Source organism: Paroedura picta, chromosome 8 (genome assembly GCF_049243985.1).
Source record: "Paroedura picta isolate Pp20150507F chromosome 8, Ppicta_v3.0, whole genome shotgun sequence".
NCBI lineage: Eukaryota > Metazoa > Chordata > Lepidosauria > Squamata > Gekkonidae > Paroedura > Paroedura picta.
Genome location: NC_135376.1, coordinates 45,697,310 through 45,716,389, shown reverse-complemented (window position 1 = coordinate 45,716,389; position 19,080 = coordinate 45,697,310). Strand labels below are relative to the sequence as shown.

The 19,080-nt window shown below is 44.9% G+C and overlaps 1 protein-coding gene across 1 annotated transcript; it reads left to right on the top strand.

The window, feature by feature from the left end:
• Nucleotides 1–645: 645 nt before the first annotated feature.
• Nucleotides 646–18,355, top strand: ACTR1A (actin related protein 1A). Its single transcript, XM_077349546.1, has 11 exons — nucleotides 646–779; nucleotides 4,972–5,036; nucleotides 5,730–5,805; nucleotides 7,496–7,621; nucleotides 8,422–8,546; nucleotides 9,156–9,372; nucleotides 10,583–10,675; nucleotides 11,815–11,989; nucleotides 12,672–12,733; nucleotides 13,368–13,408; nucleotides 14,601–18,355. Exons 1-11 carry the CDS (start codon nucleotides 732–734, stop codon nucleotides 14,701–14,703), a joined length of 1,131 nt encoding a protein of 376 aa, XP_077205661.1. The 5' UTR covers nucleotides 646–731; the 3' UTR covers nucleotides 14,704–18,355.
• The last annotated feature ends 725 nt before the right edge of the window (nucleotides 18,356–19,080 follow it).

The following is a 19,080-nucleotide window of genomic DNA, read 5'->3' as shown; positions in this document are numbered from 1 at the left end:
TGATTCACTGTACTGGAAATGTGAATAACTGTTAATCTACAGAGGAATCACAAATTTTATGCATGTGGGGTTATGGAGGGGTGAGGGATAGGGCATAACTGCAACGGAAGCTTGGAAAATCATTGTTTATTTTGGCAATGCCTTTATAAGGTGCCCTGTGACAGGTTTAAGCACCGACAATCATCAATCAGACAATAAACAGACAACAGTCCGGTATATGGGCCTGGCCATGAAGGTAGCTTCACATCTCACGACAGACGCTGCCCCCAAGCATTTCCCCTCCGCTCTAATCAAGCTAATTAGAAGGCACGCTATACTCTGCACCTTGATTTCCTTCTTTGCGACACCCTCCCCACCTTCTGGCTGGGATAGCTCTCCATTCCTACTCGCTTCTGATGAAGGGAATAACTCTGGGAATCTGATACTCCCAAAATCTTGTCTCAAATCTCCATGGTGCCGCCGGACTCGAATTTAACGGGCTTGGCCTAACCATCAGTTTCCACAAAGGAGCACACGGTAAGCGCTTCACACAGCGGAACTACAGTTCCCACAATGCCCTTCCTCCTCCACAACCACGGCCAAGGACGGAAGCTGCAGAAGCAGGGGCTCTCGTTTTCTCCCGGAAAGACTCGTTTTCCCAGAGTGCCCCGCGCGATTACAGGAGCATGCGTGCCGCATCCTGAGCTGTCGCTTCTTTGGCAGTGACTGAGTCGGCGGCGGTGGCGCTCGCCATGGAGTCCTACGATGTGATCGCGAACCAGCCGGTGGTGATCGATAATGTGAGTTCATCCCTAATTGGGATCCTCAGATTTGGCCCTATGAGGATGCGGGGGAGGGGAAATATACTCGCGGTTCCCCGCGCTGCAGCCGTTTCGTCTCTTTATAATCCAGTCGGTGGCTTCTCCTCCTCCAAAGTCCTCTCTGCAATTCGCTCGATCCTTCGGCCCTTTTCCTGCGCCGGCTGAACCCGGGTCTCTCTTTTCTCCATCTCGGTGACCCATCCTACGTTGTCATTGGCTGACATCCTTGTCATTCTTTTGTCAAAGGGCGCACGCTGAAGAGCGTCACTAATATAATTGAAGACGGTCTTGCATTTTCAGGCATTGTCGTTCTCTGATTGGCTAGCTCTGCTGTCATTCTGTGAGTTATCCTATCAGGAAGCATATTTCCCCCTCTTTAGGCGGTTATGTGAAACTATTGGTTGCTTGAATGCTTTTCCCCGTTTGACCCCATTAGTTCCGCCTGGTGGTTACGTTTGTTGTGACTGCTCAGGTGTAGATAGATTCAGCTGTGCTGGTCTGAAGCAATATAGAACAGAGTTGGAGTCCAATGGCACCTTTAAGACCGACAAAGTTTAATTCTGGGCATAAGCTTTCGTGTGTATGCACACTTCATCAGATGTAGATGGCTGGGAGCAGGTGTGTCTTAGGTGTTCTTGGAGTATAGCTAATTGCTGTTGTTGTTAGTTGTGAAGTCGTGTCCGACCCCTCGTGACCCCATGGACAATGATCCTCCAGGCCTTCCTGTCCTGTACCATTCCCCAGAGTCCATTTAAGTTTGCACCTACTGCTTCAGTGACTCCATCCAGCCACCTCATTCTCTGTCATCCCCTTCTTCTTTTGCCCTCGATTGCTCCCAGCATTAGGCTCTTCTCCAGGGAGCCCTTCCTTGTCATGAGTTGGCCAAAGTATAGCTAATACATTCTACAAGACTGACCCTGCTGCTCCCTAAAGATTAACAAAATCTTATTTTAGTTGAATAGACTCACTTTATCTGATAACTGAAAGCCTCATTTTGCAGACATATACATGCACAGAGACCCACAGAATGGTGGATCTGTGAATAATAATAATATTCACAATTCCTAATTTGTCTAAACTTCAGTGAGGGGTACCTTCTAAACAGCAGTTCATTACATTGCTGGTTTTCAGAACTGTCTCTGTTCTCAAATTTCTGCATATTGAATGAACCCTTTGCCAAAGAAGTAGGCGTCTCTCTCCCTCCTTGTCACCCTTCAGTATCCTACCTACAGCACATTTGTTCCATTGCAGCAGGTAGCAATGCATGCTTTCCCCATTGTAGCAGTGAAAAACACATGATGAAGGCAGTCAGTAGGGAAAAGGCCACACTGGCCTAGTTCAGTCCTTCAGATTTAAAAGTCAGAGTCCTTGTTTCTTGATTCACTTCTCTTGGGCTTCGATTATTTAGTTTAATGATTTTCCTTTTTTCAAAACCTACAGTAACAGTCCAGTGGGTCTTCCTTTGTTACCCTTTTCCCATTGCCTATATGGCTGTTTAATGTATATTGATCTCTGAAATCGTGGAAGAAATGTAGTCATGTTTATAACAGATGTGTGTGAATGATTCTTATATACTTCTCCCAAGCTTTGTGACGTAGTCTACTTTCAGTGTATTAAAAGGTAAAGGTAAAGGTATCCCCTGTGCAAGCACCGAGTCATGTCTGACTCCTGGGGTGACGCCCTCTAGTGTTTTCATGGCAGACTCAATACGGGGTGGTTTGCCAGTGCCTTCCCCAGTCATTACCGTTTACCCCCCAGCAAGCTGGGTACTCATTTTACCGACCTTGGAAGGATGGAAGGCTGAGTCAACCTTGAGCCGGCTGCTGGGATTGAAACTCCCAGCCTCATGGGCAGAGCTTTCAGACTGCTGCCTTACCACTCTGTGCCACAAGAGGCTCTTTCAGTGTGTTATAGTCAAGTACAATTCTTTCCCCATGTGTTCAGTGTCACTGAAATATTTGAACAGCTAGTTCTTGTATCCTGTGAGATCAGCATTTTTTGTCACTGGGGAGGTCATCTGGAGGTTTAGAGCAAAGTATCATCTGTATGCTGATGACACCCAGCTCTGCATTTCCTTTTAGCCAAGCCAGATGAAGCCATGGATATCCTGCACCATTGTTTGGAGGCAGATATAGGTTGGATGAGAGACAATAAATTGAAGCACACCAGTCCAGGCAAGACTAATGTGCTGTTAGTCATTCATAAGGCTGATCAAAGTTTAAGGAATTGCACTCTGGTCTGACTGAAGTTGAGGTTCTGGGCACAATTCAAAGTGCTGGATATTATCTTTAAAGTTCCAAATGATCTAGAATCGGAGGACGTGAAATCCTGATCCCATATGCCAGTTTAGAGCATCTAAGGGCCTTTCCTGTGTGCCCCTCCCATCCCTTCCACCATGTGTGAGAAAGACACAGATTAGAATTTGGTTTGATTATACACCCAATTGAGTGAATTTTTAACTCTATTATTATATGTATTGATGGCTTTGTTTCTCCCCCTCTACAGTTTATAAATCAATAAAACATGCAATAAAACATACTGTTTCAGATAATTGTAAATGCTTAAAATTTTGAGACTGATATCATTTTGGCAATGATGTCTATTCATGACAAATCTTGATAAATGGAACATTTTCCACTCTACATTATGGCCGTGCAGCAGTGTGAGGAGAGATCTAGAAAGGCTTTGAGAACAGAGTGTTACTCCAGATGTATGTAGTTCCCTGTATGCTGGCTGGTTTTTCCAAATGTTTTGTTGGGTCGTTTCAGCCTGCAGGGTCAAAGGAAGCCATGAGGTTGTGCTCCATAAACTGTTATGAGATGTGATTTGCTGCCTTATGCAGCAACTCATACAACTGGCCCCTATTCTCTGGATTGTGCTTGTCCTTTGACATTCTTCTTATATAAACTGACTTCTTATATAAACTGAAGAAGCATCTCCTGTGCCTGTGGACTGTTTAATGTAGATTCTTCAGTATTTTGTTTCACAGTTACTACCAGCTGTATTATGGAACTTCTCTACAAGTCTCAGGCTTAAGAAAATAGACTGTGGAAAATAGAATCTTGATGATGATGCTATTCCAGGCTCTCTTTTTTTTTTTTTTTGCCCTGAAATGACAGCAAGGTGATATAACTGTATATTTGGCCAACAACACTGCTATCTTTGCTTCTTTCTTGCATTAGCCTCTGGTTTATCATATGGTTCAATGGCAGAGCATTTGCTTGCTATGCGGAAGGTCCAAGGTTCCATCCCTGATATCTCCACTTAAAAAGATCGGGCAGGAGGTGATGAGAAAGACCTCTAAGACCCTGGAGAGCTGCTGCCAGACTGAGTAGGCAATACTGACTTTGATAGGCCAATGGTTGGATTCAGTGTAAGGCAGCTTCATGTGGAATCTATTTTGTTTCCAATACTATGTAATCTAATTAAGGCTATAATATTGCACGTGCTTTCCTAAGAGTAAGCCCCACTGATTAATGTGTGGTTTAGTTCTGAATAAATGTGCCTTGGTTTACACTGTGAATCCGCAGCACTTTCTGGATTCCATTTTATGAAGGTTAAAAACTGCAGATTGTGGGCCCTTCATCATGCCAGAAACATCTTTTTTTAATATGCTGAACATTGAACATGATTAAAAATTCTGCAGAACACAGAAGCTCTATCATAACCCTCTGGCAATATGCTGGTCTTTCTGTCGTTTTTTTAAAAAACATAATTGGTTATCATAGTTCCCTCCTAGTGTGCTGTGGTGGTTAAGAGTAGTAGCTTCTAATCTGGAGAACCTGGTTGGATTCCCTGCTGTTCCACATACAGCCAACTGGATGACCTTGGGCAGTCACAGTTCTCACAGATCCCCTCTCAGCTTTATGTACCTCACAGGGTGCCTGTTGTGGGAAGAGGGAGGGAGAGGTGTTTGTAAGCCACTTTGGGATTCCCTCAGGTACTGAAAAGCGGGATGTAATAAACCATCTCATATTCTTTACCAAGGACATTTTTGGCTGGAACTTTTTTATTTAGTGAATTCAGGGTGGTCAGACTTAATGCATTATGCAAAGTTTAGGTTGCTATTCCTGTTTAATTTTCAGTTAGTACTACAGGAACTGAAGTACTCCATGACCCAAGTATGACTTGTTCTCACATAATTTTCTTGTGTGTGTGTTTTCCCCCACAGGGCTCTGGCATGATTAAAGCTGGTTTTGCAGGGGATCAAATACCGAAGTACTGTTTTCCTAACTAGTAAGTGCCCTAGTATTTTTAAGGCCATCATTGATAGTCTGTAATATTAACTACAATATGTGTGTGTGTGTGTGTTTGGCAGTGGATGTAGAGAGCCTGCATAGTTAGGTTGACAACCTCCAGGGGGCGCTTAGAGATCTCCCAGAATTTTAACTGATCTTCAGAATATAGACATCAGTTCCCCTGAAGAAAATGAAAGCTTTGGCAGGTGGACACTCTGACACTGTCCCCACAGAGGTCCCTCCACTCTAAGCTCCATCATGCCCCATAGGGCACCCCCCCCCCCACAAATGTCCAGGAACCCTGTATATAAGATCTGAAAATTCAAATGACCAATTTCTAATACTGGATGTGGCTAGGATAATTTTGACTTTCATGGATATAGGTGGGCAGAATTTCTTAATATGAGCACCATTGGCATCTTCAGAATAGATTTTAAATCTGAGGCATTCTTAAAGAGGGCAAGTAAGCTACAGTCCTTTGACTCTGCCTTGCAATTGTAGGCTCCTTTCTTCCTGCCTTGAGGTTTAGAGAAAAGAACTTGCTCAAGACCAAATCATGAGTTCACTGCAAATTTGAACTCATTTCCAATGCTCTAAGTGCATTTGCATTCCAGAGTTTCTAGAAGGTTATCTTTCTAGTGAAATAGGGAAATCTAAATTGAAATGCTCGTCTTTGTGTAATCCATTTCAGTGTGGGCAGACCTAAGCATGTTCGTGTCATGGCCGGCGCATTGGAAGGTGACATTTTCATAGGACCAAAAGCAGAGGTAAGGAAACTATTCTTATTGGTTCTCTTGTGGTATCTTTAGTCAAAGCACCTGACTGAAATAGAACACTTTGAATCCGACACTGGTCCCTGACTATCATTTTTGGCACTCAAATTGTCTCTTGTAAAAAGGGCTGAAAAACTTGCTGAGAAACGCAGCCTAGATTAGAAATATTTCATGATGCTGGAGGTCTTCTGCTAAATCTAAGTGTTTCATATATACACTATAAACTTGCATGTAGCATGTTTGTGAGTTCATTAAATTATATAGATTACCTTTTAATGGCACATTATTTGTATTATGGCACTTGTGTCAATTTCCAAATGGAGCCCAATAATTTCTCTTTATAGGGAGTTTGGGAAGTTGGTGTAGGTCAATCAATGATATTTTAAAGATTAATCATGGAATGTCTTTGCTTGCTAAAATTCAAATTTTTCACAGAATTGATCAGACCTCTCGTGTAGAGCTGGTTTTTAACAGCTAGCAAAGGGTTAAGTAAATCTTTCATTGTGCTAGGTTTCTCTTTTCCAGGGGTCTGAGCATAGTCCGAGCGGGCGGGGTGGGGGGCGCTGGCAGCTCCGCCGGCGCTGCTGGGTCCGCCGCCACTGGGTCCGCCGCCGCTCGCAGCTCCTCTGCCACCGCCGCTGCCGTGTCCACCTCCGCTGCCAGCTCTGGGGGTTCCGCTGGTGGTGGCGGCGGCGCCGGATCTGCTGTCACCGCTGGGTCCGCCGGCGCTCGCGGGTCCTGCGCCGCCACCGCCGCTGTTGTCTCCACTGCCGCCGCCGCTGGGTCCACCACTACTCGTGGCTCCTCCGCCGCCATGGCCAGCTGTTGCGCATCCACGGCTGCTGGCTCCTCCGCCGCAGCCATTTTCACCTCCACTGGGGGCTCCGCTGGCGGCAGCGGCTGCGCCAGATCCGCCGTTGCCTCTGGGTCCGCTGGCGGTCGCGGCTCCTGCGCTGCCGCCACCGCTGTCTCCGCCGCCGCTGCCAGCTCTGGGTGTTCTGCTGGCCACCACTTGCGGCACCGGCGCCAGCTCCTCCAGGTTGGGCTGCGGCGCTACCGGCTGTGCTGGCTCCGCTGCCGCCGCCGCTGCCGCCATCAGGAAAGCAAGACAGGTAATGGCGGCGGCCAGCTGAATGCACAGAGAGTGGAAGGGGGGCAGTTCGGGAGGCGTGAAGCTGCGAGCGGCTCGCAATTGGTCCCTTGCTACCGGACTGACAATCGAAGGACCCAGGAGCTTTGCGCCTGCCGATTGGGCCCTCCGATTGTCAGTCCGGGGGAAGGGGCCAACCGGCACCCTTCCTCATCCCGGACAGGTCCCTCCGACAGAGGCCTTACGGTTTTATTTTATCCGTTCCGCGAGGAGCGGTTAAAGATTATGTCTGACTATCATCTTATTTTGCTTGAACTTGAGGCAGAGTTCCAAGCTGTTTCCCATGCAAACCTGGTTGGCTTCTGCAAAGTAGTGCCTTCAGACTATGGGTTCTAAATAGAGGGTAGTTTGTCATCAAAGTATTTTGTCTCCTCTGTCAAACTCATTCTCTGTTTTTAATTTTAGAAGTTGAGTGTTATTTGATGGGATTCTTAGGAAGTAGATTCATTGTCAGCATTGGGATACCTACTACAGGGTGTGGGGTATATGTGACTGTTCCTCTGGCTGACTTGGGGTCTTGTTGACTTCAACTAGGAGCACCGAGGCCTCCTTTCTATACGCTATCCAATGGAGCATGGCATAGTGAAGGACTGGAACGACATGGAGCGTATCTGGCAGTATGTGTACTCAAAAGACCAGCTCCAGACTTTCTCTGAAGAGGTGAGTTGGCCCACAAACCCCAGAATACCAAACAAGATGGCCTCCCTTAGTCCTTGCTCTATAGGTTCTTGTGAATCATGTGCGAGAGACATCCTGGAAGAACCTTCCTCACCCCCACCTATTAGCTTAAAGACAAATTCAATTGGAAGGAAGAAATAAATGCCATTCTCCTGAATTAGCCTCCCATGCAGCATGGAGGAAAAACTCACCCTCTGAACCCTTTGGCAGAATTACTTGCAGTCTTCTCCTGTCTCCTGGGTCACTTTGCCCCTTTCTCCAGGGGCCTTATCTTGTATTTCTAACAACCCAGCCAATGAGAAGGTATTTTGAGGGTGACTAGCAGGAAGCTTGATCTGATGGACCTGAAATCATTCATACAAGATAATAATTGGATTGTTGTATCTATAACCTGCTTTCCCTCAGAATGACTGACATGTGATTTTCAGATGTGTTCCCATCTAAGCTCTACTCAGAGCTTAACTTCCTGCTAGGTTAGTTCTATGCATTGACCTTACTCTGTGTTTTCAGATCATTCTTGGACCCAAACTCTTTCCCATGGATATCCATTGTACACTTGTACACTTACATAAGTAGAATACCAGCTTCCAATCACTTCCCCAACCCATTATCCAGGGATCAACACTGACACAGAGATTGGGGCCCTGCCTGGGGTATCTGATGGATGATTCTTTTTCTACTGTATAAAGATCCTGCTGGTGTCTTTTGATCAAGGGCTGGAAAAATCTATCTAAGCCCTGGGAATTCCATCCAGATAAGCTTCTTGTTTTCCTAACCGCCAGCATCCAGTGCTCCTCACAGAGGCTCCGCTGAACCCCCGGAAGAACCGTGAACGAGCTGCTGAGGTTTTCTTTGAGACGTTTAATGTGCCAGCCCTCTTCATCTCTATGCAAGCTGTGCTAAGCCTGTGAGTATTTTCCCTACCTAAATTTGCTGTCTCAGGACTTACCATGGTGGGGCAGCCAGTTTCTGCAGTACAGAACACTTGTGTGCATGGGAATATTTTGCTCAGAAGTAGGTCCCATAGCTCAAGAGACCTTTTTCCCCCAGGTATGTGTGCTTAGGGTGGTGGTCTTACAGTGCAATGCCATGCGGAGTCACTCCAGTTTAAGCCCATTGGAACTGATGGGCTTAGGCTAAAATTGTATGGGGTGGTGCAATGAGGCTTGTAAGATACTACTTGAGGACATGATGACAGAAATCCAGGTCAGGATTTATTGCTGTTATGTGTGTGTGTGTAGGTAGCAGACTGAGTTCAGACTGGTTATTTCTGTGAGAATTCCTCATGTATTTAGGCAGTACCATCCTTTTCTAAAGGGTGGATCTCCAGTAGAACCTTTTGCTTTTGGACATTTGCCATCCATTTAAAAATATCCCTATAGTAATTTCTAGATGATAGTAAAGCAATTTACCTGGGAATAATCATTGCTTTGGCAGATGTCACCATATGCCCATCGGTGTTGGTTTCTACAAAGTTTTCAGTGTTTAATATCTGAAATGTGTTCCTTTTCTTTAGTTATGCAACGGGGAGAACCACAGGGGTTGTGTTGGACTCTGGGGATGGAGTCACCCATGCAGTTCCCATTTATGAAGGGTTTGCCATGCCCCACTCCATTATGCGGATTGACATAGCCGGCCGTGATGTCTCCCGTTTCCTTCGTCTGTACCTTCGGAAGGAAGGCTACGATTTCCATACATCATCTGAATTTGAGATCGTCAAAACCATAAAAGAGGTACCTGCATGCTCCCGTCTTTGGAAGCAATTTCCTCTCCGAGGGAACATAGTAGTGAAGTATGACCTGGACTGTCACCCCTAAAGTATCCTGTGGTTTCTAAGGGACTTCCTGTCCAAGTTACAAGAGGAATGTGGTGGTGGGGAGAGCTGTTTAAACTGCAGATACCTGTTCAAGGTCTTTGAGCCTTAATCCAGAGCTGCATTTTCTTAGGATCCATCAGGTCCCAATTTGTTAGGATCGAATTCTCCGTATTCACATATTGGCTTTCCATAGGAAGCATTCAAAACATGTGATTTCCCCCATTTCTGAAATGGTAGCTCCAGTAAAGCACCATAACATGGTTCTTCATAGATTCCCAACAGACATGCTCTCAGTGTTGCTGTGACATCATATGATCTTCATTGTGCTGTGGACAAGGAGAGTGACTAGACATGTGTGCCTAGTTAATATTCTGTCTAGGCTGAAAAAGCTGATTTAATTTGGCCCCCAGGATATTTAAATTGCTGGTTTTTGTAAAGATTTGGACAGACCTGGGTGATGGATTCACTGAAGCTGTTGGAATCATGCAAGATTCCATGATCCCTTCCCAGCCTTGTCAAAAAGACTGAATGCTGAACTCTGTATCATAGCAGAATACTGTTCTCTTATGGATTTTAGCTAACCACACTCTTATGGCATTTTGGGGTGGTATAATTCTCACTGTATCTGGGAGCAGGGATGCAGCAAGCTGACCAGATCACTTGGAATCTCATTTAGAGGATCGTAGACAGGCTGGTAGAGAAGACATTGTGCTGGCAACAGCTGTGGTTCATTCTTTGGTCTTTCCTGTGGTTCTCACCCAGACAATATATTGTTTAGCTATTTCTGGGAGACTTGAGATTCTTCTAGGATCTTTAGTAACCCTGCCCTGTTGCACTGAACTCTGCTTAGGACTGGGCTGTTAATTTGCCTTATAGCCCTGCAAAGGGGTTTAAATCATTGTCCAGCTTTTGTTCCTAGAATGCTTTGCTTCAGTGTCAATCCTGTGTGTCTTGATCTTGCATTTTATTGAGTTTTCAGTATACAGGAGCTGGGGATGGTGCTACTGCTGCCATTTTGAAGAGGGGAGTAATTCCACTTCTGTGCTTTCTGCCACATGCATGCCCAGTTTGTCTTTTGAAAGGATCCTTTTGAAATAACATGGTCTATGCTTTCCATTTTTTCACAGAGGGCTTGTTATCTGTCAATAAACCCACAGAAGGATGAGACATTAGAAACAGAGAAAGCTCAGTATTACCTTCCAGATGGAAGCACCATTGAGGTTTGTGAAGAACTTGGCCATTACATTGTTGAAAACCAGAAGCCAAACACTGTTAAATAAGGCATAGTTATTCTGCAGATCAGCAAGAAAATTAAGGCCAGTTTATATCAGAGGTAAAGTGTGTGCCTTTCATGATAGTGTCAGAGTTATCCATGCAAAATACTGGAGGCATTCTGAGTATCTCCTCTGAAGGTGTTAAGAGTGCACTTTTAAAAATTTTGTAACAAAAATAAAGTTGTCCAATGGAAAGCTTGCTACTAGTTGGAAACAACATTTTAAAATGTACAGACACACTCAAAAAATGAAAGCCAAAAGCCCAGGCCAGGCTGTTCTTTTGAGGGAGTTCCTGGAACCTGCATAAATGTAAGGTTCTAGCTGAAAGAGTGTTCAAGGCTTTTTGTGTTGTGCAGCATCCCTCAGACGAGTTGGTTATTATACCCTGCTTTTCTCCACCTTGAGGAGTCTCAAAGTGGCTTACTATCACCTTCCCTTCCTCTCCCCACAACAGGCACCGTTTGAGGTAATTGACTGAGAGAGTTCATGTGGAGAAGGAGTGGGGGAATTAAACCCAGCTCTTCAGATCAGAGTCTGCTGCTCTTCACCACTACATCACACTGGCTTCATTTTTTTAAAAGATAGACATTATATTTTCAAACACCCTTTTGAAAGTGTGTGGGAAGCTCCTGCTTTGAAATCTCTGGATCCTACATAATTTCTCTTCCCAGCCTCTAAGTAGATCTTCTGGGAGCCAGAGGCCAGTAGATGAACAAAACGAATAAGCCAGAATATACAAAGGCACAGAGTGTCAAGTGGTTACAGAGCTTTATTGCATGTTTCACAGACATGACTGGCTAACAAGTTAACTTGACATAAGCCATGGAGGAGGCAGTATCTAGTCAAAGGAGTCCTGTTGCTCTGTATGGTCCACACTGTTTTGCAGGCCTGCATCCTTACCCTGTTCAAATGCTGCTCACTCCTCACACTCTTCATGACAATATTGAGCTTCACAGAGCTCTTGTGCAGCTCTTCAAGTCATTTCCTTGATGTGAACATGTTTTTTGCCTCTTAATTCAGACATTTCTGTTCTCTTCATTCTGTGTATTTCCCTGGTAACAAGAACTCCTTTATGCTATTTACAGATTGGCCCTGCCCGATTCCGGGCCCCTGAGCTGCTATTCCGACCAGACCTGATTGGGGAGGAGTGTGAGGGACTGCATGAAGTGTTGGTGTTTGCAATTCAGAAGTCTGATATGGATTTGAGGCGAACGTTGTTCTCCAACATTGTGCTTTCTGGAGGCTCAACACTCTTCAAAGGTTCTTTTTGTCACTTCTTTGTCTTTGAGATTTCTGGGGTTCTAAGCTGAAAGTTTAATCTCTTTCTGGCCTTGTCATCTTGGAATCTAGTGATGCCAAATGAGCTCCTGTGGGAGTGAGGATCAATAGAAACACCCTTGACTGTGGGAGTAGGGTGGGGAGCTGTTAGGAGGATAATTGCTTCAGCCCAATTTGAGGTGTGAAGCTTCCCTTGAAAAGGTATTTTATGAACTTTGTATCTGCAAAACTATTGTTGCAGTGTCTCATCATCTTGCTGAGATACTCCAGTTATGTAGCCTACTTAAACCTGCCCTTTTGTTGCATTTTATCATCACTGATGTCTCTTCTGGAAGTATTTCGTCCTGTATTATCCAGCCTGTAATATGTCCCATTTTCCTTTCTATAAGAAGAAGGGGAACTTAGTACTATCCAGAACAAGCAAGTCCAGTGACACGATAAAGTATAAGGACATTTTATTCCAGCATCAGTTTTGTGGATTCTCTGCAAATACTTCTTTGCACCACAAACGGATCAGGGGAGGACAAAAGATGAAGTAATAGATGTTTCCCCCTTTCCTGAAAATCAAGAGGTTTTGATATGCGAAACCCTTGTCAAGATAAAAAACAAGCAAAAATCTGAATTCCTGCCTTGAAACTCAGGTTCGCTTTTATTGTCTGTTCAGGTTTCGGTGATAGACTTCTAAGTGAAGTGAAGAAACTGGCCCCCAAGGATGTCAAAATCAGGGTAGGTAGAGTTCTACCATTGTGTTTTATCCTCTGAAGGGGAGCACCTGGTTGGCTGGGCCAAACTGTGGCCCTATGAAAGGTAGAGTTGCAGTCTTTCCCTCTGGAGTAAATGTGAATAATGTTGGTTTAGTGTAAGCATTAACTTCAATTTAACAGCCCTTGTTTATAGGATATATTTCTCACCTTTTAAGCAGCTATTCGCAGTAACGTGGGCTGCAGTATATAGAAAACATTATAAGTCAAATCCATCCAAACATACCCAAAATAATACATTAGTCTTCTGTTTTTGTTGGTTTTGTTTTAACACTAGGTGTTCATCTTGTGCAGTCTTGTGACCCTTAAAGATGAATACATTTATTGTGCCTGAAGCTTTGGTGACCCAGTCTGTTGGGACAGATGCAGAATCATATGGTTTCTTTTGAGGAGGCTGTATATTAAAAAAAAAAGGGGGGGGCAAATAGGAGACCTCTTAGTGAAAAGGGTGCACAACTGACCATGTATCTCTTCCATTTCCAAACCCTGTGGTCAAAGTGTGGCTGAGACAGACACAGAAGTAATCTGCTAGGAAGGAATGTTTGAGCCTCACATGTGAAGAATAAATGCTAAACAGCTAATCCTGTCTCCTTCTTCAGATATCTGCTCCTCAAGAGAGATTGTATTCTACATGGATTGGGTGCGTACACCATAAATCCACTACAGCTGAAATTTTAATCCTATTTGCTTTCTCATGGACTCTCCCACTAATTCAGATCGGCATCATTGCTTCCTTATACTGGGAGAAGAGAATCTGGACTGGCCATGTTTGGCATAGCACAGAGTAGTATAATTACACCACACAGCCCTGCCCAGGGCCAGGTGCCACAGAGTCCAAGCAGACTGTTCCTGGGAAGAGGCTATCAGGGGTATTGAGGGAAGGCTGAAGATGAGGAAACAGGTGAAGATAAGGTGGGTTGTGGTTAAGAAGGGAAGAGGAAGCTGGAAAAGGGAAGAGCTGGTGCTGCCAGGGATGGGAAAGAGGAAATGGTGGAGGAAGGGATAAAGGGGAAATGATGCAGCCCCTAAAAACACGTGTGGGTCCCTCACTTGTTTATTTTTATTTCTGTAGTGACCTCAGTGCATAAGATTCTTTAGGGATTTTTCTTAGAAGTAAGTAGAAAAATTAGAGCTTAACTGGAGGTTTCATATTCCATAAAACAAAGCTCTTCCACCAGGTCTTTGGTTAAGACCAGGATTAAGATCTACGGAGCCCCTCCTCAGGCTATGCATTTACATCAAGCAACCCCCAAGGTGGATGGCTGCTGGATGGGGAGGAGGGAGTTTTGGGGTTATGTCGCCATCTAGGGTTATGTCTTATGTTTTATCGGGTAGGGTTTTTAATGGGTTTATATGGCTTGTACACAGAGTGGTGGGCTAAAAATGTAATGAATAAATAGCTGCTGCAGTGCCTCTTGGGGAGCTGTAGTAGAAGTCAGGCTTTAGTGGCTTGGGTAGCTGCAGCCACACAGTTTACAAGCTCTCAACCTATTGGGAACTGCCGTTGATTGGGCAGCCACTGCACCCCAACCACACTGCTGTTCTGTGTTGTACAAAGACTTGTGGTGTGTTCTGAAGTCACATCTGGTTCATGCATGGCATTGGCCCAGCTTTTGAGGAGAATGCATTCTGGGATTTATCCAATACCCGTCCTCGCACATTCTGTGAGGAAAACCTGTAGGTGTGATCAAGACGCCTTTCAGAGGGGCTTGGCTGCCAGGACTGGTCTTTTATTGGAGACTGAAAAGGGGCAGCCATGTTAGTCTCTGGCAGCCCAATCACTTTCCCTACAGGTCATCTTCATCTAACTTGTTTGCTTGGTCCCTCTTTAGTGGCTCCATCCTGGCCTCTCTGGACACCTTTAAGAAAATGTGGGTTTCCAAGAAAGAATACGAAGAAGACAGTTCCCGGGCAATCCACCGGAAAACCTTCTAACCCAGGTGCATCCTGGGGTCTCCTTGGAGATTTCGTCTTCTTCTCAACTCGCTTTTCTGAGTCGGAGTGTCAGAGGGGCTCCTCGTTTGTGTGCATGTGTTTGGGTGGATGGTGCCAGCATGCTCTGGACTTTCACAGAGCAAAAGGAAAGGCCGGGGTTTTGGCTTGACTTCTGATTGCTCTTGCGGGAGGTAGGTGAGAAATGGGAATGAACTTTGTTGGAACAGTTCCTTTTCAGTTGGTCCTTGAACTTTTGGGGAGGGAGTGTGTTTCTCGCAACAGACGGGAAAAGAATGGCTTAGAATCTGAGCAGCTAAGCCAGATGGGAACACGAGCATTTGTATACAGTCTGTGTTTGGGCTCCAAATGGTCCGTCTAGGAATGTGAGCTGGGCTGCAGCGCTGTCATGGAAACTCTGGACGGAGTTTGTTGCAGGTCTCCATTGCTCAGTAATTGGTTTTTAGATGGGCCACTTTTCTCCCCACCCTTTTTTTCAAACCCCAAAAGAGAATAAGCACATCCTGAGCTGTTAAAACCCCACTTACTGCTGTTTGTGTGCCAGTGTGTTAAATCCTGAGGTTGGTATGTGAGAGTTTGAATCACAACAGAATGGTTGGAGCGGTTAATTTTAGGAACTAGTTTGTAATGCATGGTGTAGAACAGGAACACCCTTCCTCGGGTCTATCCCGGACCATCCTTGTTTTAGCATCCTGTAGAGGAGACAAGTGTGTCTTGGCCCTTCTCCGCCCCCCCCCCCCATCCTGCCTCATATGTAGCCTAAAGATTTACAGTGTTGATGTTTTCTGTAAAAAGCTGAAGCTTTATGCCTAGGCTGTATCCCCTGCACACAGGGCTATTCATCCATCCTTGCGGGGAAGCCGGGTAATGTTTTTTAGAGCTATTTTATTTATTGCAAAACTTGATGGCAACTGAATTATTAACAGCACCAATGGTTTGTTCCTGTGTGCTCTCTCACGCACAGTCCTATTATGCTTTTTCCCTACCCGCGTACAAACACTAACACTGATGTTTTAACAGTATAATTATTTAGTACTGTTGGGTCAGCCACACAGCCCCTCTCCCTCTTGGAGTACCTTGTTACTGCTGGAGGGGCCATTTTCCATGAATGTACCCCAGGAGGGAACAACACTGACAACTGGAATCCTTCAGAAGTTGAGTAGTGACTTCCTGAGGGAGGTGGCCATTCCAGAGTTGGCTGTTTGGCTGTTTCTGCACTGTTACAGAAATGGAAAGGACCATGCATCTCCTTTGAATTGAGGATTTTGTTTTTATAGTTGTTATTTTTAAAAATAAATATGTTTTGGTGCTTCGGATTTTTAAGCTTTCTTTTTTTTTTTAAAGCAAACACTGCTGCTGGAAACCAAATGTGGTATATTGTTGGCCATTTAGGTATTAAAAGACAATGCAGCAGGGTGCTAGCCTTCTGACCGCCTATAGCCAAATGTTGGCAGAAAAAACTGCAGTAGGTAGCAAGAATTGAGGGACTCGATCTCCCAGATGTTGACAAAGCCTTGTTCTGTGTGCTACAGACTGTCACTGTCTTTTGGATGTGGTCCAGTTTGTCTTTTTGTTGCAAAGCTTTTGTTTTGCTCTTGGAGGTCCTCACTGCTCTCAGAGAAACTCCTCAGGGCTGGAATAGGCAAGCTGGGATTCAAGTTGCCTCCTGCCCCTGTTTCAGTAGCTGCATGGGAGGGCAAATCTCATAGCCTGTTCTGCAGAGCCAACGCGGTCTTGTGTGTTCAGCAATGGCTCTCACAGTGTTTTTAGAAGAATAAAACCCCAGGGTAAGACCTTGATGTTGAGAATGTGAGATTAACAGTGCTATCTTAAACGAAGTTGTGTACATCTGAGTCAGCTGGCTGAGAAAGGTATAACTCTGGTTTAGGATTGCACTATAAAGCTGGCTTAATATAAGCTTTCTCTGTCACCTGGTTCCTTCCTAGTATAAGAGCCGATGAACAAGAGTAGTTCCTGGAACGTTTGGGATAACTAGCTGGCTCTTGGGGGGAGGGGAGTAGATAAAAGGTATGTACTAACTGAGATAAGCTGAATGATCTCCTAGCAAACAAATATATTTGGGGTCCTGCTGAAGGATATCTGTTTCTGGGTGGCTCTTCTGCAAGAAGGATGGTCTTGGACTGAGGAGCAATGTGTTTCTGATGAGCAATATCACCATAGCCGTTTCCCCTTATTTCTGGAGGCTTATTGTGAAAAGGTGGGGAGGCTCTGCCCAGGCAGCAGAGTGCTGTCAGTTGTGATTCTGTAGCATCAGCGTATCCTTTTCATTCAGTAGCTGTGCCTGGTGTCTGAAACTGCTGAAGCACTGAGAGCTGCCATGAAGTCACTCTGCAGGGATGTTCTCAGAGATTCATTTTTAAAAACCCCTACTCAGTGCTGACAAATAGAAAGGAGAGAGCTGCGTTTCACCCCCAACCGTATTCCCCATATTATAATACTTTAAGTGTAATATCAGGGACTTATTATGCATCCCAGACGTACCCTGGGCATCTAGCCATGCAGTTCAGTGCAGTTACTTCAGCCCATTGTTTCCAAGAGGCCTAGGCTGGGGCAGCTCTGCAAATGATTGCCCTGTACATCAGTTGGCATTGCCAGGAGAGTGTGCCCTCTCTGGTTACTTTTAAAAATTGTCTTCTGATCGGCAGTTTTCTCATCCAGTGGGTGCATCAATGCCACTTCACTTTGTTTGTCTCCTTGTTCAGTAGCGCAAGTCGTAGTGGTGTCCAGACCTTACTTTAACCAAGTTCAGCTGGTTTTAAAGGTTTGTCCTATCCTTGGCTGAGAAGCTGGTCTGCATTGGTGCTTTGAGGTTCAGCCCAGCAAGCATGCCGTTACTGGGGCAGAGACTGTGGTGGCCAATCTGATTTGCCAGGCAGGCAGGCAGGCACATTGCTTTGACCCGTTACGTTCACTTGGCAATGGCTTATAGTTCTGAAGCTGTTTGAGGTATTTTTGTGAATGGTAAAGGTGACTTTCAGTGGACCTAGTGGACGATCCTGATTATTAGCTTGTCAGTAGAGACCAACAGATATCAGCCCCACCTGAGATGTTTAATGGTGGACCATACTACGGCCTTCTCCCATAGGCAAGGGAGCCTGGCTTGCCTTACGATACAAGAATGTTGTGTGTTTTTTTTTTTAACTGTCTAGGTGTGTGGTATTTTAGAGGCCTAGATTTTTATCTGGCGTTAAGTGTCTTTCTATGCTTTCTAGTAGTTGCATGAAAACAAAGGAATTTTTTACTGTTAAAGAGATTTCCAAATTGTTCTCACAGGGAACAATTACAATGCAGGGCCAGTACGTGACACCTTATACCAGAAAAGGTGAAAATGAGCAACTCTTGGCTTAGTATAGTCCATGTTTTGGTTGGTAGGTAGGGGGTAACGAGAAGAAATGTTATTAAATCTCCAAGTTGGCTTCTGCCCCTCTTTTAATCCCTCATGACCTTTTCCTTATTTTGACATCTGTTATCAGAAGCAGCAGTGTTGATAAACTGACAGGTGCTTTTCACAATCTAGCTTTGGTTTTATCTGCTTGACACTGTACTTTGCACATGTGTGGAAACCACTGCTGGATGCTGCCCAACATACTTAATAAAGTTGTTAATATACAAAGTGTTAGCCTATTTATTACTGGGCTCATAGAACAGATCCTGAAATAGGAACCAGTGGGATCATTATCCTTTCTATACAAATCGTTGCTGGAATTTCTGGAGCTTATAGTAAGTGCCAGTGTGTACTTTCAGTGTGTTCCTAAAGAGTGGATAGCAGTTTATTCATCTGTTTAGTGCATGCCCTTGGGAATCCAGGAAGATGGGTCAGACCATCAGTATATCAAGATTGGTATTATATGTTCTGGCCGGTAATGGCTGCCTGATGCCTCAGGTAGAGAGTTCTTTCTCATCACATGCTACCTGATCCTTTTAACTGGAGAAACTGGGGACTGAACCTGGGACCTTCTGCATGCAAAGTAGATGTTTTGCTACTGAGCTATGGCTTAATCCAGTTATGTCTCCCATCACTCCCAAACAGCAAACAGATAGACAAATGAACAGAAGGCTGCATGCTTTCTTTCCCATGGCATCTGTAATCATTAGAGTTACCAACCACCAGATTGTGGTGCCACCATTTGTTGGTGGCCCTAGAAGGGTTTCCTGTATGAGTGGGAAATAAATGTTTATCAAATTTAATATATTAAAAATTATCAGGTGATATGACCATATATGGTCATGTTGACCTAATCCCTCCCTCCCAAAATGGCCAATGATGGGCCTGGAGGGAGTGGGGGAGGGGCTCCAGGTGGGCAACTACACAGCTCTGCTTCCCAACCATATTCTGCA